Source organism: Coregonus clupeaformis, unplaced genomic scaffold (assembly GCF_020615455.1).
Source record: "Coregonus clupeaformis isolate EN_2021a unplaced genomic scaffold, ASM2061545v1 scaf1051, whole genome shotgun sequence".
NCBI classification, from domain to species: Eukaryota; Metazoa; Chordata; class Actinopteri; order Salmoniformes; family Salmonidae; genus Coregonus; species Coregonus clupeaformis.
This window is the reverse complement of record NW_025534505.1, coordinates 102,694-126,174: the sequence shown is the minus strand read 5'-3', so window position 1 is coordinate 126,174 and position 23,481 is coordinate 102,694. Positions and strand designations below refer to the sequence as shown.

At 45.0% G+C, this 23,481-nt stretch overlaps 1 protein-coding gene across 1 annotated transcript; it reads right to left on the bottom strand.

Moving 5' to 3' along the window:
* Window positions 1-955: 955 nt before the first annotated feature.
* ago1 (argonaute RISC component 1) lies at window positions 956-22,887 on the bottom strand. Its single transcript, XM_041902384.2, is given in 21 exon segments — window positions 956-3,763; window positions 4,000-4,199; window positions 4,770-4,871; window positions 5,073-5,207; window positions 5,528-5,722; window positions 6,525-6,615; window positions 6,839-6,998; window positions 9,135-9,319; window positions 9,727-9,860; window positions 11,075-11,098; window positions 11,100-11,198; window positions 11,469-11,494; window positions 11,497-11,587; window positions 11,703-11,850; window positions 12,352-12,439; window positions 13,182-13,316; window positions 13,808-13,944; window positions 14,589-14,770; window positions 14,949-15,069; window positions 17,808-17,994; window positions 22,362-22,887. Coding segments are annotated over 21 exon segments (2,574 nt in total). The 5' UTR covers window positions 22,387-22,887; the 3' UTR covers window positions 956-3,654.
* Window positions 22,888-23,481: the final 594 nt, after the last annotated feature.

Genomic DNA, 23,481 nt, shown 5'->3' with positions numbered 1-23,481 from the left:
GCTTTTGGTTTTACACATTTATTGCCACCGGGGCCCGCCGGTGTAACTGCTAAACTGCTTACTGACTAGACACTGTAAAGTTACTGCATGATTGTAGCGGGTTTACTAACACATTAGTTCTATAAGCTATGTTGACTAGGACGTTACTTTAGCTAATATGGGGACAACGATGTAGGCGGTGTGTAGCGATTATGACATGGTTTGGCTTGGAAAGGTTTTTTCACCTGGTCACATACAGCTGATGTGTTGTGCATTGAAGTCCACAAATGAAGGGAAAAGGTGAGAGGAGGAGAGCGCATAGAGGCGAGAAGGAATACAACGTGGCTGCTATGAAAGTGAACTGGGTTTACGCATGATCAGGGGTGTATTCATTCCACCAATTCTGTTGAAAAACATTTCTTAAATGGAAGCAAACGAAACGGGGATAAAAATACCTGAATTTGTCCAATATAAACTCTCGTTTGCAACTGTTGGACTAATGATTACACCCTAGATAAGCTAGATGCAGGCAAGAGTGTGCAAGGCGGTATTGAATGTGTCACTGTCTGTCCATGTGTCACCTCAAATTTATCTCGACCTGTGTGCACCTACGTTGTAAACTTTAATTCATAGGCTAGGTTGTAGCATCCTCATGATGGGTATAGGGAAAATTAGAGTATCATGGAGTAGCCTAAAGCTATCGATGTTACATTGAACTGGGTGAATGGAATATGAATGACAGTCATCCAATATGCTGTAATAGAAATAAGGCCATGCTCATAAAAAAAGAAAATCTTCCTCCACCATAAACGGCACTGATCGCCACTGGTTTCGGAGATAGTGGTTGGAGCTTTATGATGTGATCTAGGCTAGGCTACAGATATGTCAGTAAATAACAACCTGCATACACATGGGTCTTCCAGGACTGACCATAAATGCATTACGTTTGTCTGTACACAACAAAAATCAACAAGAGTAATAAAAAACAAATTTATTTTCTTTAAAAAATAGCCCTCCCCAACAGAGTCCCCATACTATTACATCATACAGAGCCAAAATAAGTTGCTTCCATGTCCTTTCATTCAACCTATTGGGAAGTGCTATGACAAGGACTGTTCTTGATCAGTGGCTTTCATATTGCTTAGTCAGTGAGGCTGGGTGGAGCAGATTCGCTTGTGTCCTCGTCATGATGCTTTTCTCAGGGTAATTCCATGTTGTCCTCCCCCGTTGCAAGGTGCTTTGTGTCTTCAGTGAGTGAAGATAAGAACTGCATCTGGATCAGTGGTGCTGGGCTTACCCAAGCTGAATTTGAACACAGAGGGGGCGGGCGGCGGGGCGGGGGGAACTAACCCCAACTGCAAAGTCCCCGCTACATTGGTGAGCCCAAATTCATTACAGGTTATATACAAATCACCTTGGACACCTGGGGTCAGTAAAATGGTGTACAAAAGCATTTTGATTGCAGAAGTTCATAAACATGAGTCCCCCCAAAATTGGCATATCATTAAATCTCTATCGTTGTTCCCTTCCAACATCCCCCTTGAGGATACACTCTGACACTACCCATCAGACATGATTGGAGGCGCTTGAAGGCCAAGAAGTGAAAGTCGTCAGACTACTTTTCACATAGTACCCCCTTGAGGATATACTCTGACACTACTCATCACAACAATACAGAAAACAAAAAGCAGCCTTTCAGTTCACTTATTTACACAACTGAGGCTATGACTGACAGGCAGAAGTGAGCACAATAAGCTCCTATCTCTAGGAAAACTAAAATAAGGTGGCTCAGAATATCCAGTCATAATAAAAATGTGTTACATGCGTCAGAAAGTGATCAGAAGTGAAGGCAGGGCATACTGAGTAAGTACCCCCCAATAACCTGTGTAGCAAAACCCCTATCTGTGTTGTCCATGCACACAGCGCACCAATGGGGATCATACACTAGGCTGGGAGGGGGGATGAGGCAGATGATTGAGGGGGGTATGGATAGGGGTAAAGGGTGGTGGTGTTGGAAGGAGGGGGCAAGTATTCATGTAGGGGTTTTAAGGGGGCAAGTGCATGTGTGGAGGCGGCTCGATACACACTCAGTAGGAGAATGTGAGGGGGTGCGGAGGCATGAGTGTGCTTGTGTTGACGATGCTGTGGTCGATGTCTGTGGGTAGGAGGACAAGCTATGTACAAAATTAAAAATGAGGCGCTAAGTGTGCGTACAGTATGGGTGTGTGTGTGTAGGTGTATGTCAACGTAGTGTATTGGTGTGTACATCATCTCCATTGACATAGGTTGGAATATGTAGCTAGAATGGTGTAGAATGATCATATAGCCAAGGTCAAGTGCTAAAAGTGAGGGAGAAACACTTTTCATTCAGTGTTCTCTGGCACACGTCTGTTTGCTGCTTTCATACCTACATAGAAAAGATGAAGACCTTGTATTGCTACTGTTACTCTATCGGTTCAGCAAGCTTAGAGAGGTTGTAGGTGTGAGAATATGTATTATGTAGGTGTGTGTGTGTGTGTGTGTGTGTGTGTGTGTGTGTAAAGCCTGAGGGAAGACACATCTCCCCATTCTGAAGTAACATAAACCAATCAGGTAAAGAAAGTGCCTCGTAATTCCTTCGCAGAATAAATGCATACTGACAAAGATTATCTTCTTCCTGTTTACATAAGTGCCCCTTTTCCATTGGTAGGCATCACATTTGGCTGGTTAATAATAATAATGCTGGTTTAGGTGCATGGGGTGTGAGTATATTCAAGTATATTCAATACACTCAATGCAATGGTCGCTCTAACTTCTACATTGGCCTCTCTCTCTACTGGCTAATTCTCTAGGCAAGAGGAGACTCCCCAACCTGCACAGATACAGTTAAGAAGGACTTAGTCTCATGTATCTACAATATGCTACATCTGCTCTTTCTATCTCTTCTCTATTTCCACTATTAAGAGCAGAGGTCTAGCCTCACCCAGACATAGACACTTCATTTAGGTGCAGGGTGGGCGGCGTTGTCTACATGCTAATCGCTAAGTGCTAATGTACCATACCACCCGTTGCGCGCCTCAAGGCCATTAAAATAACAGCAACAATAAGAATGGAGTTCATGATAAAAAGTTACAACGATAATAAGTGTCCTTTTTGTCGCTCCTCCCCCCGCCCCATGACTCCTGTTGTACCAGGGGCTTGGAACAGAACACTGGCATCCGCTGCGCGGATAGGTAAGAGGCAGCATTGTGGTGGCAGTCAAAAGTCTCGGGGCAGCTCAGCGCCCGTTTTCCTCCCCTCCGTATTGCATACTTACATACAAAGGAGTGTGGAAGGTCGCATACAATACAATACCCATTTGTGTTTCTTTTAAGTCTAGATAAAAACACATAGTCCTGGTAAAGTAAATACAAATAAACACTTAATAATAATATCAATAATGATAATAATAACCGTTGTGCAGGACGCTGCAGAGTCTGCCTGGGTTGATCAGGTGAGGGGTGTATAGTTCTGGTACTGGGGTTGGTTCGGCTGTGGTTGGTCAGTCATGAGAGGCATGTGGAGTGTGTGGGTGATCACAGCCATGGAGGGAGGAAGGGAGGTGGAAGGCTTCCAGTGGGCTCCCAGGCCCCTCACCGGGGGATGGTGAGTCTTAAGGGCAGTGGTGGTGGCGGTGATGGTAGTGTGGGGTGTTGCTCAGGCAAAGTACATGGTTCTCAGGGTGTCGTGGTGAATCTGCACCGCCTTGGCCAGAGCCTGGGGGTCCCGACCATTACTCTGACCAGAGACATGGCTGCCCTCCCCACTACAGTAAGGACAGAAAGACACAGGACGCAATAAGTACCGAATAAGATCTGGAAATTATATAGTGCTCATCTTTTTCATTAATTTTGGGTTGAGGCATACAGCTGGATCTACACAACCGATGCCATGGAACTTGAATTCATCTTAACATTAGACTACATTTGAGGTCTTAAACATCTGACAACATATTTAAGTGTAATGTACCCTTTAAAACGTTAACTAGACCACCATGCTCACCTGTCGTGCTCCTTGTCCACCAGATGGTAGCGGGCACGGAAGGCCACAAGGCGGGCATAGTAGGCTGGCGCGGGGATGGAGACGGAGCGGGTACAGCGCACGTAGGTGTGGCACAGCTGGTAGGTGAGGATTTGCAGCTCGTCGGCGGTGAAACGATTGTCGTCCCACAGGACGTAGTAATGCGAGGGCCGACTAGTCCCCTACAGAGCAGAGTGTAGTGAGGAAAGACCATTTCAACACTCAAGAGGGAGGATTATTTGAAAACATGAATAACTAGTATTAGGGCCCTGTGTTTTGCCTGGATATTAACTTCAAACTGTCCCCTTTTCTTTTCATGTCAGATGGTCCAGCACCATCCTCAGACAATTGCTTTCATTTTTGGTGTAATTCTCATTTCTGAATAAGGCTTAAAATACAGAAGAAAATCTTCCTATGTCACATTATTGTGCAAAACACAGGGCCCTAACTATATGTTTTTAAACCTGCTCTTTTAAGTTTTCTTATACACTCTGTTTTAACTTACATTCATTGTTATGTTTTATGTTGTGTATCGTGTAAATATATGCATGCTGCTTTGTTGGAGATGTAAATCTCGTCTGTGATTTCTATGGTTAAATAAAGGATTAACTAAAAGTATACAAATTAAAAATCGCCATGGAGCCACAAAGTGGCGTTAAAGAGCCGCATGTGGTTCCCGAGCCAGGAGGTTTAGAATGGCTCAGGTTAGACAAACACAGCTGGACAGCAGCAGGAAGCTCCTCCCCACTCACCTGTATACCCGCGTGACTGCAAAGGTAGAAGTCAAACTCAAACGGGTGAGTGATGCTGGTGTCCACTGTGGTCCCTGCAGGAATGTTACCACTCTTCCCAATCTACAGAAAAAGGAAAGACCATACAGGACCACGATATTTCATTCCAAACGCTTATCCTTATATTACAACTGCCGACCACATCAAATAAGCTCACAGACCGCATTTGGCCCGCGTGTCGATAGTTTGAGACCCCTGTTCTACAGTGAAACCTATAAAGCATGATATAGGTTATGGTTAGAATAGCTCTGACTGTTGACTCACTCTCTCAGACTTGTCGGCACAGAAGAGGCGTGTGTGGTGGCGCTTCTGGACCACGATGTAGGTGATACCAGGCTGGTAGTCCTTCTCCAGCTTGATGCACGCATCCCTGATGGCCAGAAGCTCGTAGTGGAGTATCTATGCAGAAAAATTAAAATATTTACTCGTTATCTGGCCAACTGATATCTTTAGAGATAGGTGCGTTGCTCACCTCATTCTGTAACTCTTCCCAGTATTGTGCATTATTGTCACATGCTATATTATATCGATCATACTTATTCAGAGATTAACTATGTACCATTATTTAACTGCTATAAACTACTAGGCCTATTGGTCAAAGTGAGTAAAAATATATTGATCTGGCCAATCCAACTCTGTCACTTATGAATAATCCAAAATGGATCCCCATCTCTATTGATAACTATTTATAACCCCCAACGACAGAGACCAGTAAGTACCTGTGGCAGCTGCCCCTCAGGGACTCCATCCCTGTAGAAGATGATCCTGGTGGGCTTGAAGCGGGTCGACTTGTAGAACTGGATCAGCAGTTCTCGCACCATATAAGAAAGGTCTTCGATAATCTCCTGCCTGGGCCTCTGGACCCTGACTGTGGCACAGTACCTGCTGGGGTGGGCATCCATACTGCCTACCACCTGGAGAGAGAGAGAGGGAGGGGAGAAAAAACAGAGAGAGGGATGAGAATGAGAGAGAGAAATGAGGGGACCAGCCATACAGACACAGACCAGGGCCTGTATTCAGAAAGCGTCTCAGAGTAGCAGTGATGATCTATGATCTGGTCCCCCTGTCCATGTAATCTTATTCACTATTATCCAAAAGGCAACTGATCCTATATCAGCACTACTACTCTTAAGACTCTTTGTGAATCCGGGCCCAAAATTCAGAAACCACTCCTAAAAAGCAAAAGCTTTGAAAATACAGAGATGAGCTGAAACATAAGACTAGATAGACAACCCAAAACATCAATATTTAATTCAGTGTTCTATGATTCACCTCTAGCCAATGACACAATGTGAGCACTAGCATCCTCTATAGGCACAGGATAGGCGGTGTCAGAAGCTCTGTGTCGTCAGCATCTATAACCTTGTAGCCTTATGTCTTGTTACTGTGAGAAAAATAGTCATCCTTCCTGCCCACCTCTACATGCGCTGACACACACGCACACACGCAGAAGGACATACAGACGCACACAGAGGGCTGAGTGACTCAACAGCCTGTCATGATCGCTAGGCAACCACACAGCCAACCACAGGGTTGTGGGATAGCGAGGATCGGGGTGACGTCATTTCCTCCCTGTCTGTGAGTCAGCGCTGTGGCATTGTCTTCCCCTTCTACACCTCTTATGCTTTTCCTCATCCCTCCCTCTTAAAATACGATGTCCTCTTAATACATCATCATTTGTGTTAACATGGTGTAGTATTGTAGAGGCAGCCTTACAGCGGTAATGGAGGGCTTCTTCCCATCTCCAGCAGGGGGGTGTGTTACATCGGCCCCCAGGAAGATGACAGGCTCCTGGAACACTGCTGACCTGTGAGACGGGAAGGGAGAAGGGACAAATTCAGTCAAACTCATAGGAGTTTTCATCTGATTTTAAAGAGTGCTCATATACATAAAAGGGTTTCCGTCCAGAGCACATTCAGACCAAGGTCGTATCCATTAGGTACCAAACGGAACAAAACGGACTGAAAAAGGAAGGGACTTTGCGTGCCATAATGAACCCAACCCAATGGAGAGAGTTGGTGAAAGTTTACCGTTGGTGAGGCACCAGGATATTGTTGATGCCCCCCAGCTTGACATTGATCTTGAGGCAGAGGTTGGAGAGGGTCTGGGGGGACGTCTTCACCACGTTCTTCACCTGGACACACTGAGTGGCCATTCCTAGGAGAGTATCTCCCACCCTCTTCACCTCCGCTACACGGGACCAATAACAGGCAGAAATTAAGTACAGGTCCATAAATGCTAAACTGAAGCTATTATCCACCGATGTACAAAACATTAAGAACACCTAATATCGAGTTGGCTGGATGTCTTTTGGGTGGTGGACCATTCTTGAAACACACGGGAAAGTGTTGAGCGTGGAAAACCTAGCAGCGTTGCAGTTCTTGACACAAACCGTTGCAGTTCTTGTCTCCTCTCCTTCAGCTACAGTGAGGGAAAAAAGTATTTGATCCCCTGCTAATTTTGTAAGTTTTCCCAATTACAAAGAAATGATCAGTCTATAATTTTAATGGTAGGTTTATTTGAACAGTGAGAGACAGAATAACAACAACAAAATCCAGAAGAACGCATGTCAAAAATGTTATAAATTGATTTGCATTTTAATGAGGGAAATAAGTATTTGACCCCCTCTCAATCAGATGGATTTCTGGCTCCCAGGTGTCTTTTATACAGGTAACTAGCTGAGATTAGGAGCACACTCTTAAAGGGAATGCTCCTAATCTCATCTTGTTACCTGTATAAAAGACACCCGTCCACAGAAGCAATCAATCAATCAGATTTCAAACTCTCCACCATGGCCAAGACCATAGAGCTCTCCAAGGATGTCAGGAACAAGATTGTAGACCTACACAAGGCTGGAATGGGCTACAAGACCATCACCAAGCAGCTTGTTGAGAAGGTGACAACAGTTGGTGTGATTATTCGCAAATGGAAGAAACACAAAAGAACTGTCAATCTCCCTCGGCCTGGGACTCCATGCAAGATCTCACCTCGTGGAGTTGCAATGATCATGAGAACGGTGAGGAATCAGCCCAGAACTACACGGGAGGATCTTGTCAATGATCTCAAGGCAGCTGGAACCATAGTCACCAAAGAAACAATTGGTAACACACTACGCCGTGAAGGACTGAAATCCTGCAGCGCCCGCAAGGTCCCCCTGCTCAAGAAAGCACATATACAGGGCCGTCTGAAGTTTGCCAATGAACATCTGAATGATTCAGAGGAGAACTGGGTGAAAGTGTTGTGGTCAGATGAGACCAAAATCGAGCTCTTTGGCATCAACTCAACTCGCCGTGTTTGGAGGAGGAGGAATGCTGCCTATGACCCCAAGAACACCATCCCCACCGTCAAACATGGAGGTGGAAACATTATGCTTTGGGGGTGTTTTTCTGCTAAGGGGACAGGACAACTTCACCGCATCAAAGGGACGATGGACGGGGCCATGAACCGTCAAATCTTGGGTGAGAACCTCCTTCCCTCAGCCAGGGCATTGAAAATGGGTCGTGGATTGGTATCCCAGCATGACAATGACCCAAAACACACGGCCAAGGTAACAAAGGAGTGGCTCAAGAAGAAGCACATTAAAGGTCCTGGAGTGGCCTAGCCAGTCTCCAGACCTTAATCCCATAGAAAATCTGTGGAGGGAGCTGAAGGTTCGAGTTGCCAAACGTCAGCCTCGAAACCTTAATGACTTGGAGAAGATCTGTAAAGAGGAGTGGAACAAAATCCCTCCTGAGATGTGTGCAAACCTGGTGGCCAACTACAAGAAACGTCTGACCTCTGTGATTGCCAACAAGGGTTTTGCCACCAAGTACCAAGTCATGTTTTGCAGCGGGGTCAAATACTTATTTCCCTCATTAAAATGCAAATAAATTCATAACATTTTTGACATGCGTTTTTCAGGATTTTGTTGTTGTTATTCTGTCTCTCACTGTTCAAATAAACCTACCATTAAAATTATAGACTGATCATGTCTTTGTCAGTGGGCAAACGTACAAAATCAGCAGGTGATCAAATCTTTTTTTCCCTCACTGTACACTGATTTAAGTGAACTTAAGTGTCATCAATAAAGGATCATAGCTTTAACCTGGATTGACCTGGTCAGTCTATGTCATGGAAAGAGCAGGTGTTCATAATGTTTTGTACATTCAATGTATCATAGATGTCTGTTTCTGCACTTTGCCAAAGTAAAAGGTAATACATTATATAAAATATATTAGTGTAAGGGTGGTGGTCAAGCAAGTTGAGTAAACTGACATTTTGGTTAATGAATTCTAACATAGAGAATTAAGTAAGTGAATCATTCAGCATGAATGAGGCCAATCTTACCATAGACAGGGGTCTTTCCAGGCAGGATGACAATGATTAGCTGCAGTCCAGAGTAGGTGTTCTTGAGGTGCCTGAACATGGGCTCCACACTGTCGGCTCCCTGGGCGTATTTACAGAAACACGGCTGGCCCTGGATGGGCATCCCAGCATCCTTGGAGATCTTACGCAGCTGGTCTGTGAAGTTCCTGAGGAAAGTGGAGACATTATTTTGTTAGGAAAGGAACCGGTTTCACATGGTGGTGCTGTCTGCTGAGCCAAGACTGTGTTTATTAGGCACCAAACAGAAGACAACAGACTGAAACAGGGAGGTACCACCTGGACTTCTCCAAAGGAATGCTCATTTTCAATTGCAAAATGTTTTAGAACATTTCCCGTAGTGTGCACTAATGAACATGATCCATGTCACAGCAAGTAAAGCTCCAAATAAGACTACTCTAACACACAAAACTACCTAGCAAAGCCAAGAACAGTACATATTTTCTCTTTAGATAAATACTGTTGCACTCTGACAGGAATCTCTAATACGATGCCTGAAGATATCCACCTCAGACACCCCTTTCCACACTACCCCCACTCCCAGCAGGGTACTTACTTGAGCACCTCCTCCCGACACTGTTTCTGCGGGGCGAAGCAGGCGATGGCCCACACCTTGATCTCAATGCCGTTGTAGAACTGCTTGCCCCTCATGTCCCACACCCCCTGGTTGGGCGTAGCGATGGCCCGGTTCTGTGAGGTGGAACAGGTGGGAGACAAAAGCTTCAGAACCAGATCAATGTCAGGGCTGTTTGCACTCTGTGAAATCCACAACTGCTGTAGTGGGGACTGACTTCTGAAGCCAGAAGCCTGGTTTGATATAAAGTGGTGAGGAGGAGGAACTCTGTGGACCCTTTGTGTCCGGACGTAATTTAGTCATTCATTGTAGCCGTTGGTGCTCTGTTGAGTTGCTATTTTCTTGGGTTTTCTCGAGTCAATTAACTTGTGACATTCCTGGATTACTCTTTATACTAATAAAGTCCGATTTAATCAACAAAAACAAAAGTCAGTTTATAAAAGGTTAAGGATACAAGACTGTGTACATATCTGGCTGTGTTGGCAAAATCACTACATGATCGTTGAGCAAAGTGGGGAGAGGTTGCCCGTTGTCACAGATCCAAGACCAGTCAGAAACGTTCAGCTAAACCTACGTCAATGACGCCGCTGGATCTCAAAACTGAACTTGGATCCGCGTTAAGTAGCAATGATATCCTTCGCCACAGTTGTCTTAGGACAGATCGCTCGAACCAGTCATGACTATTCAACAAAACAATAAATAATTTTCAAGTCGCTTTCCAGCAAATTTCTTAGTTACATGATTGTATAACTAGCAAAGGAGTTTTGATGTTGAGGGTGCAGTATTTATAAAGTTTGGCTAGCCAGCAGGATATAGCTGGGCGCACATGCACACTAGGCTAATTCAGGACATAGATTGTAGTTTTTATACCCTGATATCAGGAGCTGGCAGTGAAAAGTTCGATGAAACAATTCAGAGACTAAAACGAATACATCAGATGACAAATATTTAAGGAGAGCGAATCGATATACAATCCCGAAATCAGCAGTAACTGTCAATAGTAAAACAAAGCTTAAAACGATGTTTGAGTGAACCTGAATCCAGAAAACGAATGGTGAAGTCGCTTTCGGACACGTTAGACTCCTCCTCCTCCTCACCACTCTATAGCCTACTGGTGAGTAGTTGTGTGGGCTACTTCTGTTGTTACTGTCAATGTATCAATATATATTTATATATTATAAATAACATACATATACACATATATACATACACACACACACACATTATATATGTACTTTGCTGGACCAAGTACACAGCATTCTTTTAGCACAAGTACACACAATTGAAAGTGTGCTTAATGTGGCCGTACTACAAGTGTGATATCTCTTACCCGTCCTCCATACTGTAGGATGGGGCGCAGGCAGCACCCTCCCCGTCACCTCCGCCATCTCATCCTTCACCTTGATCCCAAACTCCTGGATGTACGGGTCCAGGTTAAAGTTGGCGTTCTTCATCTGTGGACAGACGGGGAAAATAGATAGGATGTGTGTTATTCATTCACACTGCACAATGCTGTGCTGTCAATTCACATCTAATCTGTGGAGAGACAGGAATAATAGGAAGTCATTACTATGTATAGTTCCCTCAAGTCTAGTAGTAGTATGTGTTCATCTGTGTTGGATGGCCTGTGTTAAATTCATTAACACATTAATGCCAATTCTCATGCTCATGGCTGGTTGTTTCGCATTGCAGCCTCCAGTCACCAGACGACGCCACTGACTCACCAGCCGGCTGATCTCCTCCTGTCTGTCGGTGCAGAGCGAGCCGTGGCTTTGATCATAGTGGACGTCTGATTATCTGTCAGTTTCTTGATGCAGCGCTGCCCTGCTACGATGTTACACACCTGCAGGGACACAGAACCAAAAACATTACAGGAATTTTCTTCTCAAACACATAAAGCAACTGGATTGGATTGAATGCATTCACTCTAGAAGAGTCAGCGGTCCCATATTCCTCACCTCCAGGGGCAGGTATGTGTGCTTCTGCTCCTGGCCCACCTGGAGGCAGGGCAGGTGGGGATACTTGAGCTGCAGATTGTACTTCTGCTTGAAGTACTGGGCCACCGTACATTCTACTGTCTGTCCACTCTCAAGCTGCAGAGGAAACCTGGTAGGGAATGTGTAATAAAGAAGATGACAAATGACTTGATGATAATGTCAGTATGTACAATTCTAACACAGAATACTTTTTTTTTTTTTGTAATTTAGCAGACGCTCTTATCCAGAGCGACTTACAGGAACAATTAGGGTTAAGTGCCTTGCTCAAGGGCACAGACAGATTTTTCACCTAGTTGGTTCGGGGATTCAAACCAGCGCCCTTTTGGTTGCTTAACCACTAGGCTACCTGCCGCCCCTCCATAGTCACCATGTCTCACATTGATGCAAGCGCCTCTATAAAACCACTGGTGTCTTCACTAAATACTACAAAAAGGTGGATAATACAAAAACATTCATCCTTGTAATGGACCATATCCTTACTCAGAAATCACAAAGACCAATTTCCCAACTGACACCGATGATTTATAGGTAATGACTTTTATTGGGAAGATCTACAAACCATCCCTTCTCCAGGGAGAATCAGTCAGATCAACCGTGTGACACTACTCACGTCTGGTGGCTGGCGGGGCGTCGCGTGACGTTGCAGACGCGGTACTTCCTCTTCATCTGACCGCAGTGAGTCACCTCCACCTTCAGACCTGGCAACGCCCACCGACAGCAGGGCACAAACACACACAAAGATAAGAGCCCACAGTAGTGATGGCACGGGGACAGACGTAAATGGGGAGAGGGTGGAGGAGAAGGGAAGGACATCAGAGTTCTCCCCATAGGCTGTATGCACAGAGGCGCCGCTCCACCAATCTTTCAGTCGTTCACTCTTTAGCGCCATCATGTGGACTTTCAAATGTATTTCTTTATGAAAACTAATACAAAACGTATAGTAGTGCTTTCAATCACGCTGTTTAGAGAAATTCAGAAATGCAGAATTCAGGATAGAGTAGACTGAGAGAGGTGATGAGGATTTATACTTTCTGAAGATGAGCTTCACACTATGAAAACATTCTGGGGAGACCCCTGGGGTAGAAAATAACAGGGGGCAGAAGGATCCATTAGGATGAATGTCAAAGACAAGGTAAGAAAAGGAAATGGTGGAATGAGGGGTGGAGGAGTGAGTGAGGAAGAGGAGATAAGAGAAGGAGTGAAGTGAGGGGTGGAGGAGTGAGTGAGGAAGAGGAGATAAGAGAAGGAGTGAAGTGAGTGGTGGAGGAGTGGAGTGATTGAGGAAGGAGTGAGTAGGGAAGGAATGAGTGGTGAAATGAGTGGTGAAGGGTGAGTGGTGGAGTGAGGAGTGATGTGAGGGGATCGTCTGAGGGGGGGGCATTGGTGAGAGGCAGGCGGCATGGCGTGTGGAAGGTACTCACTCACTGTTCAACGGCCCACCTTTGATCTCCTTGGTGAAGCGGACCCTCTGCGAGTCGGTCAGGGTCTTGGGCTGCTCGTCTATGTTGCGGATGTCCAGGACTTCGCACATGAACTCGATCACCGGCTGGGCTTTGTAGAAGGCCGTGGCAGACACTAGAGGGAGACAGAGAGCAGTAAGTAAGTAATGCATTCATTCTGAATGGAAGTGAGGTGCAGCGCAGACAGAAGCCCAGTGGTATAGGATTCCGTTATTCCTAAGCATTGGGTTGTGTTCGCTATGGCACTCAACGGAAAACATATAAGAAAATGTTTCAGCAGAAAAGGAGAGTTTCTTATAGGACAAATCCAGGTAGTTCCTGCCTGTTTCGGTCAGTTTTCTTCCGTTTGGTGCCTAATGAACACAACCCAATAGTATAGAATTAAGTCATTTCTAAGCATTGATCTGAGGTGAATTTTTACACCACACAAAACAGATGTTGAAATCATAGACCACTGTGAATGTAACTGTAAGAGCATACTTAAGATATCACCTCTAGTCATCATACATTTTCATTCCATAATATAGACGCAACTTTGTTATGCAACAAGATCTGTGACTTCATACCCTAGACTAGATCTTGTCTGGTGGGACTCAGCCGACTCACCATCAATATTGAGCATCATCTTCCACATGGCAGGGCGTACAGACTGGTGGAAACCAAACCACACTTCCCTCCCCCCACCCAGGGGATGGTAGTATCCTTCAGGTGGGGAGAAGAATGATCGTCCCACCGGAGTATACCTTGATGACAAAAATGACGTTATGGAGAATGACTCATTTGAGTCTCAGCACCACAGCATGATTCATTGTCCAGTAATTCTGTGTCACCTATAAGGCTTCGCAGACATAAGCCCAATAGAATGATTCAACAGCTTGTGATCTGGTCAAGCTTCCAAGTAACTGTCTGATTATTAGATTCTGTCCATGTGACACCTTTACACAGTTCTCAGTTATCAGGCATCTGTTGTTCCGTTCATCTCCTCTAGGTATGTAAATATAATAGAATCTAAAACTAAATCGCTGTTCAACAAGGTTGACAGGAATGTCTTGCTATTGTTTGAGATTTAAAAAAAAATCTAAAATAACTAAACATTCACACCTCAAGGCAAACATATGCCTTTCAATTTGTTTGAAGACAACATGCATACAGTGTTGTCCTGTGGCGTGCGTGTGTGTTCTGACTGTCTGTGCATCATAGATCCTAGCTTTGTTATTAGCCACAAGCTTCTCTGCCTTTGCTTTCTTTTCATTTTCATAGTGTGTGTGTGTGTGTGTGTGTGCGTACCCTCCTACGTGTCTGTGTCTGTCTGTGTGTGTGTGTGTACGCGCACGTGTGTGCTGGTGTCCACTCGTGGATGTGCTTTAATGTACACAGTGTACCGTACCTCATGGAGGCCAGGTGGCGCATGGCTACATCCAGGGCTTGGACAGAGTCCAGGGGGACCGGCAGGCGCCCGCTGACCAGCGTCTCCTGGAGCAGACGCCATGACACCGTGGCCAGAAAGCGGATAGACACCTTGAAGATACGATCCTTCCCCTCCCCGGGGATAGTCACCTCAAATTCCACCTTCAGGGAGAGAGAGAGGGATGAGCAAGAGTTGTAGATGGAACAACGGAGGAGTGTAGTTTAGGTGGAGGGGAGATGGGAGGGGGTTTCAGGACAAAGCGATAGAATGGCTAGACAGAAGTAGAAAGGGGACTTGCTCAAATGTATAGCACACACACTTTCCCTCCCTAACGCCTACCTTCTCACTTCCGATAGGAAGCGCTAGCACCGTATAGATATTCTTCTTGCCGTCGTACACCGGCTTCCTGTCGCCAAAGAGCTGGGGCTTGAAGTGTTGCACCATGTATTCCACCACTTCCCTGCAGGGGGCAACAGAGTCAAACACACCAGGGTTACCATCATGACCACCAGAGCCGACAAAACCACAAAAGACCACCATCTGACAACAAATGTAGTGCTCCAAATTAAACCCAACATCCTATCAGAAATCTGGATGGATGTTTTTTGGGGAGCAGGGAAGACCCGATTCGATTGGTTATTGATCAAGCAGGATACAGCTGGTGAGAGGTGATGGTCTCATGGTCGTGGGGGAATCCCTAGGAGAAAGGGGGGAGGTAGCTGTGGGGACCCAGCACCTCCGAATACATGGTGCCTTGGCCTTCGTCTAACTGTGGGGGGTAGAGTGGTCGGGTTGAAAAGGAGAGGTCATGTGGGGTTGACCTTTCGCATGCCTGCCTGGACCCTTTGTCTGAAAAAAACTCTTACTAAGTAAGAATGAAGCAGGAAGCTCTAAGATGTGTTTGGTGTGTGTACTTAGTATGGAACATTTTCATCTTGCAAAGTAAAACTTCAGATTTGACTCAGCTTTTCTGTTAATCGAGTGAGTGAGTGAGTGAGTGAGTGAGTGAGAGAGAGAGAGGAGAGAAGTTTCTCTTCTGGGTCCAGTATTTTTGTTGTTGGAAATAAAAACAGTTGAGTTACACTTTATGAGGTTGTACAACAGCTGAAATAAATCCTCAGTCAAATCAATCGGAGGAAGAAACACTAGCAGCTCAATTGGCCAACCATTGAAACCAATGTCTGGGGTTTAGAATAGATTGGCCAATGATGACCACCCTACAATGAGGCTCTCCAAGACCATTAATCATATCCTGCCTAGGAAATGGTGGATACTGGACTAGTGTGTCATAGTCATGGTGCGCTAATGAACTGTGAGTCTATATCTGTTCAGTTAAATCCTGATCTCTGAATCATCTTGAGAAGTTGTTCAACCTCTACAGAATAAGACTTCTATATAGAGTGTGGTCCTCCCAAGCTCTGATTATGGCGCAGTTCTACAGTCCATATTCTGTGGCTCTTAAAAACATTGGGGAAAATGTTAGCGATCAAGTGGACCACTGCTTCACTTACACTACCAGTCAAAATGTTTGGACACGCCTACTCATTCAAGGGTTTTTCTTTATTTTTACTATTTTTTTACATTGTAGAATAATAGTGAAGACATCAAACTATGAAATAACACATATGGAATCATGTAGTAACATAAAAAGTGTTAAACAAATCAAAGTATATTTTATATTTGAGATTCTTCAAATAACCATCCTTTGCCTTGATGACAGCTTTGCACACTCTAGGCATTCTCTCAACCAGCTTCATGAGGTAGTCACCTGGAATGCATTTCAATTAACAGGTGTGCCTTCTTAAAAAGTTAATTTGTGGAATTTCTTTCCTTCTTAATGCGTTTGAGCCAACCAGTTGTGTTGTGACAAGGTAGGGGGTTATACAGAAGATAGCCCTATTTGGTAAAAGACCAAGTCCATATTATGGCAAGAACAACTCAAATAAGCAAAGAGAAACGACAGTCCATCATTACTTTAAAGACATGAAGGTCAGTCAATACAGAATATTTCAAGTTTCTTCAAGTGCAGTCACAAAAAACATCCAAGTGCTATGATGAAACTGGCTCTCATGAGGACCGCCACAGGAATGGAAGACCCAGATTTACCTCTGCTGCAGAGGATAAGTTCATTCGAGTTACCAGCCTCAGAAATTGCAGCCCAAATAAATGCTTCACAGAGTTCAAGTCACAGACACATCTCAACATCAACTGTTCAGAGCGAGACTGTGTGAATCAGGCCTTCATGGTCGAATTGCTGCAAAGAAACCACTACTAAAGGACACCAATAAGAAGAAGAGACCTGCTTGGGCCAAGAAACACGAGCAATGGACATTAGACCGGTGGAAATTTGTCCTTTGGTCTAGAGTCCAAATTTGAGATTTTTGGTTCCAACCGCCGTGTCTTTGTGAGACGCGGTGTGGGTGAACGGATGATCTCTGCATGTGTAGTTCCCACCGTAAAGCATGGAGGAGGAGATGTTATGGTGTGGGGGTGCTTTGCTGGTGACACTGTCTGTGATTTATTTTGAATCAAGGCACACATAACCAGCATGGCTAGCACAGCATTCTGCAGCGATAAGCCATCCCATCTGTTTTGGACTTAGTGGGACTATCATTTGTTTTTCAACAGGACAATGACCCAACACACTTCCAGGCTGTGATGGAGTGCTGCATCAGATGACCTGGCCTCCACAATCCCCCGACCTCAACCCAATTGAGATGGTTTGAGGTGAGTCGGACGGCAGAGTGAAGGAAAAGCAGCCAACAAGTTCTCAGCATATGTGGGAACTCCTTCAAGACTGTTGGAAAAGCATTCCAGGTGAAGCTGGTTGAGAGCATGCCAAGAGTGTGCAAAGCTGTCATGAAGGCATAGAGTTGCTATTTGAAGAATCTCAAATATAAAATATATTTTGCTTTGTTTAACACTTTATTGGTTACTACATGATTCCATATGTGTCATTTCATAGTTTTGATGCCTTCACTTTTATTCTACAATGTAGAAAATAGTAAAAATAATGAAAAAGTAAAAATAAAGAAAAACCCTTGAATGAGTAGGTGTGTCCAAACTTTTGACTGGTACTGTATAGTTGGGGACACTTGGGTGACAGATGTTGAGTTGGGTAACCTCAATCCCCAGGCTATTACTCACAGGGGACGAGATCTGGTACACGAGACTATGCTGGGTGACATGTTACTCTACCTGTTGACCCGTCGGGGGCACTTGTCAGGCTTGATGTCCACCTCGTAATGGAACACGTCCATCTTGGGGATCTCCACCTCAAAGTAGTTGGCCAGCAGCTTGATGGGCTTGCCCACCGTGCCCATGCCCGGCCGGCGGGGTGCCTGGAACACCTGCTGCATGGGTGGAGGGAAGGGCCCCATGGGCACTGGAGGGGCAGGGGTGTGGTGGTAGAAATGGGCAATTTAGGGAAGGTGTATGGGAAGTTTAGGCAAGGGCAGAAACGGTAGGGATGTGGGTATGGGAGATGAGGAAATAAATGGAGTAATGAGGAAAGAAAAGTGAGCATGGGATGACGGGCAGAGAGAGGGGGCATGGGATGACGGGCAGAGAGAAGGGGCATGGGATGACGGGCAGAGAGTGAGGGCATGGGATGACGGGCAGAGAGTGAGGGCATGGGATGACGGGCAGAGAGAGGGGGCATGGGATGACGAGTCAGAGGAAGAGACAGGAATAAGTAGAGAGGAAGAAAAGGGCAACAGACGGAGAGGAAGGAAAAGATTGAGCGGCAAAATATGGGGTATGTGGGAGAGAGAGAGGGGGGTAAGAGGAGGATATTGACGAGGGATAATAGCGGGAGAGAGGGAGGAGGAACAAAGCGATTAGGGTGAGAGGAGGGAGGGTGTGAACGAAAGAGAAGGGAAGGGAGAGGGGTGGTTGGTGGTTGAATGAGAATTAAGGGTAAGAGAGAGAAAAAGAATACATTAGGGCGACGCTGGATTCACCAAGCCGGACACACTGAAAGAAAGATAGACTTTTCCTTAAACACACCGGCACGTTTAGAAACTGGTAGAGAGTAGGCTAGCCTCACAAGGGATTCTAGTGTGATTTAGTTTAAAACACCTACATGTATTAAAAATAATCAAAATTACCTCAGCCTATATAAGATGGCACGATGACAAATGTGCCTTAGTTAGCGATAGTAGCATAGGTATACAATCCAACGGTCACAGAAGACGACTAAAAGCCTGCATTTAGATGTTTTAGTTTGACATGAATGCTACTGCTAGCCTCTTTTCAAACACATAATTTGAAACTTTGGTATTGAGCGGAGAGTGAATACAATACACAAACGTAATGTGCACTAACTAGCGCATTGCAGTGAGGAAAACAAGTATGTGAAGTTCAAGAGGTGTACGACTTCGAGATCGGCCTGGCAAATGTGAGACTCCTGCCTTCCTCCCTGCATGAGAGGGGGCCCAGCCTTGTCCAGCCCATGTCTTAACCTCTGCTTCCCCAGAGACCAGCCCTCTCACAATCACAACAAAGACCCCAGCTGCCCTCCTCCTCCATCACACAGACAGGGGGGATGGGGAGAGAGGGAGAGCCCCCACTACCACACACACAAACACAGGGGTCCACCCCAACATTCCCAGCCTTACCATGGAGACTCCACAGCAACACTGGCATTGTCATGGAGATCAGGAAACCTGGAGGGGCAGTGGGTGGGTGGAGGGGTAGTGTATGTGTGTGTGTGTGTGTGTGTGTGGGGGGGTGGGGGGGGGACCTTGGCCTTTTACATTATTTATATTTAGCAGACGCCTTTCCAAGTTTTATATTCTACTTCATCCTGAAGCAGTGTTAGTGTTTCCACATTAGGACCGAGCGGCCTCTTCCCCTGTCATGAATCTCTCTCACATGCAAGGCCTATAGCTGAGCTGAGTGGAGAGCTTGTGGTTTAAAAGGCTAGCATGGAAATCCTCTAGTCAAGCATAGCAGTCAGTCATGGATGTATACGCTCACTAGGCCTTGAAAAAGCAGCCAACTATGGACTGGCAATCTGGCATGATAAATAACATAAGACTAGGTATTCTACTGAAGGTGACAAACAGTGAGGTGTGTGTGTGTGTGTGTACGCCTACGGCATAAGTCTCAACAGTCTTGACACAGAGTAGGCTAAACACACTGACACACATGCACAATTGCAGACACACACACACACGTCACCGGCAGCACGCCCCACGCCAGTGTAGGCAGATGGTGAGAAGTGGAGCCAGGGCTCACACATCCCCAGACAATAGCAGTCTTTCCCTGGCACTGGGGCCCTTTCCATCTCTCTGGAGTCTGGTTTAGGCCGGGTTCCTTTACCATTGAAAAATGGAATTACACACACTATTCCCACATCCATTCCCGTGCTGACATCACTAGAGATGATTCCATGTCTAATAGCTGTCTGGAATGGTGATATAGCTAAGACTTAACTATTTATAGGTTTAGGTTAATATAAATATTCAAATGCTGTCCTGAGGTACAGGTATAAAACATTTTAGTAGCTTAACTCTAGTCTTGAGGACAGAGTCCGTGTTAAATGGGGCAGTGCAGTCAAACACATGATTTTCCTATGTTTTTTTATATTTCCACACTGAGGTTGGAATAATATTGTGAAAATTATGATAATGCACTTTTAGTGTAAGAGCTGTTTGAAAAGACCGCCTGAAATGTCAGCTTGTTTGGCTGGGTGGGGTTTTTGGACCGCCTCTCTGCCAATAACAGCTATTTTTCAGGTTACACATCCTTCACATTACGCTCCTCCAATTAGGCCCCTCTCTCAGACCACTCCCAAACAGTCCTAGCTACATTTTTGCTTGAGAAATTACATTTTTCTAAGAAGATTGTTTTCATTACATGTTAAAAAAAACTATCACAGTAAGGTACTTAGTTGCTACCAGACATTATTTGATATTGAGATAAAACGGCTGCATTGGACCTTTAACGGAAAATACCACCAAACTATATTTTGGTATTTGTTTCATTCATCCACTGCTGATACAGTCCCAAAATGTTTTGCATGTCAGCAATCAAGACATAAAACTTTGAAAATACAGAAAGTGTCACAGTATGCTGCGTTTTGCATCATATGATCAACAGTGGACTAATGAAACAAATACCAAAAGATATATTTTGAGTGGAATTTTCCTTTAAGTGTTACTGGTTAACTGACTAATATTAATGTGTAAATGGTGTCCTATACAGGTTCAGCAAAATCCTACTAGTCGCAAATCTGGAGGCCAGTCAGTCAATGTAGTTGCTTAAAGTTACACATCAAAGTATATGTAGCTTTAGTCAGAGAAGCCGACTTCTGGAGATGGGCAGGTCTGGGGGCCATTAGCTGTTTGTCCCCCTCCCCCTCTCTAAAAACAAACAACTCCATACTTGAGTGTCAACAAGCTGTCAAACTATAGGCCTACTCCATTTGAATGACAGTGAATTTTAGCTAACATAACTGTGATTAACACAAATACCTGGGGACCAATCTTTGTGATATCAACTTTTCGCATTCCATTTGTCACTAAATCTTCTGTTTGTGATCAGGTTCAGACTTGGTTAGAGTGTCACTAAAATTACATGAGATTTGATTATGCACACACTGGACTTCAGACCAGACTAAAGCACAGCGTCATAATATTTACATTTTTACATTTTATCATTTAAACCTCTATTAAGTTATATGCATACATTTTCATACTGGCCCCCTGTGGGAATCGAACCCACAACCCTGGCGTTGCAAGCGCCATGCTCTACCAACTGAGCTACACGGGACCAATATCACAGGTCATCATAATATCTAGAGTTGTATGGCTGTCTGCCCACTTTAATTAAGTAACAAAAGCGAAACACATGCTTTTTGATATGCCATTACTTGCCTTTCGTGAACTAACACTGACACTTGACTTCCCCCCCACCCCTACTAGCACAGACTTTGCTGATAGCTACTTTACTGAGGAAAAATGTACTTACTATGACTGAGATATGTGGATGTCCCACCTAGCTATTTTAAGATGAATACATTAACTGTAAATCGCTCTGGATTAGAGTGTCTGCTAAATTACTAATCTGTAAATAACTCTAGCATTACCCAATATGAACATTAAATTGGAATGACCTTGATGTAAAAATGTTGACATCCATTTTACAATGGTGTGGTTTAATTTCTATAGCATGCACTAATCTAAATAATAATCACAATGTAAGGAGGTTGTCCAATAGCCACTCATTTCAGTATTCAAATACATAACTAATTGGTGGTGTTCACATAGACTTGAGTTAGTTCATTGTGTATTCATTTTGGTGGGGTGTGAATAAATAATATTTGGATCCGTGCACGTTTTCTATCATTCCAAAAATGTATGTAGAACCCAGACTGCCAAAACAGACGGGGTGTGTGAGTGAGAGGGGTGCTGAGTAGTGGAGGCGGACTTTACCTCGTGTCTCCTTGCCAGAGATTCCCACGGTCCCTCTGCCCCCGCCCCTGACCCTGGACATTGTCAGTGGGCCCAAAAGACCCGTCTCTCGCTATGATAAGTAATTTCGTATAGTGCACGAGCTATGGTTGAAAAATTCCCACAATCGTTGTGATGGACGGGGTTTTTCAGCCAGCCTGCTAGCATAAGAGAATGCTGCACCAGATATGACGGCCCGTTTTAAAAAATGTGGCCAATTGCATGTTACCATCTGCTGCTATAGATGAAGATAAGCAAAAATTCCACCATTGACAGAGAAAAGAGAGAGACCTACCAGCGCCAGATGGTCCCGGCTCCATCCCATCCACTTAACCGCGCGGGCACTAGACAGTCCAGGGTTCTATGGCCACAGCGCCGGCCCCTTCAGGCTGGAAGAGTTGCAGACTTCCAGCCCCCTCCTCTCGGCGTGTAGTCTTCTCCGTACTCGCTAAACCCCCACCCCTTCCAGTACCCCCAGACACGCAGAGTTGTAACGACAAAAGCTGCCTGTCTGATGACCCGAGAACCGCTGTCTGAACGGCTCTAGTGCGAAACCTTGCGTCGGTCTTCTTTCCTCCGGGTTGAACGCTCTTTGCCTGGCCTGATAAGATTGTCCGTGGCGCTATGCTTTCTTATCGGTCTGTTATGCTCCTACTCACGGTTCAAGCACGACTCTCCAGCAGAACAAAAAGGGCCAGCCCCCCTCCCCGAATCTGAAACCTCTTCTTTGACTTTAAATTATGTTGCATTCTGCACACGAGTTGTTGTAGTCGCCCTCTACTGGAGGCGGCTATACGGCTTTTCTTGGAGTAGCAGCGGAGCTGTACATGATGCTATCTGGGATTCTTGGGACGTCCCTACCGCCGCGCGCAGCGTTTCCCAAACTCGGTCCTGGGGACCCCAAGGGGTGCACGTTTTCGGTTTTGCCCTAGCACTACACAGCTGATTCAAATAATCAAAGCTTGATGATCAGTAGATTGTTTGAATCAGCTGTGTAGTGCTAGGGCAAAAACCAAAACGTGCACCCGATGGGGTCCCCAGGACCGAGTTTGGGAAACCCCTAACCATAACCCTTCCCTAACCTTAACTATTTTAAATTCCACTTCAACAGAGGGTATGGACGTCCCAAGGATCCCGGATAGCACTGACGCGGTACATTGGCTGGGGTTCATGAAAAAATGGAATACTATTCTGTAATTTTCAAGAGTACAATTTGAAACCTATCCAGCAAATGTTTAAATAACATATTCGGCCCCCAGAACACCAATTGCACTAATTGAATTTCGCTAAATTGACCTGAACCATTTTCCTGTCAATAGGCGATATGCACAGGCGAGCATGACGTATTTCCGGTTAAATCTCAGGATGGGATGTAAACTTTAGAATTTGAAGCCTTTATCCAGTTTGCTACGTGG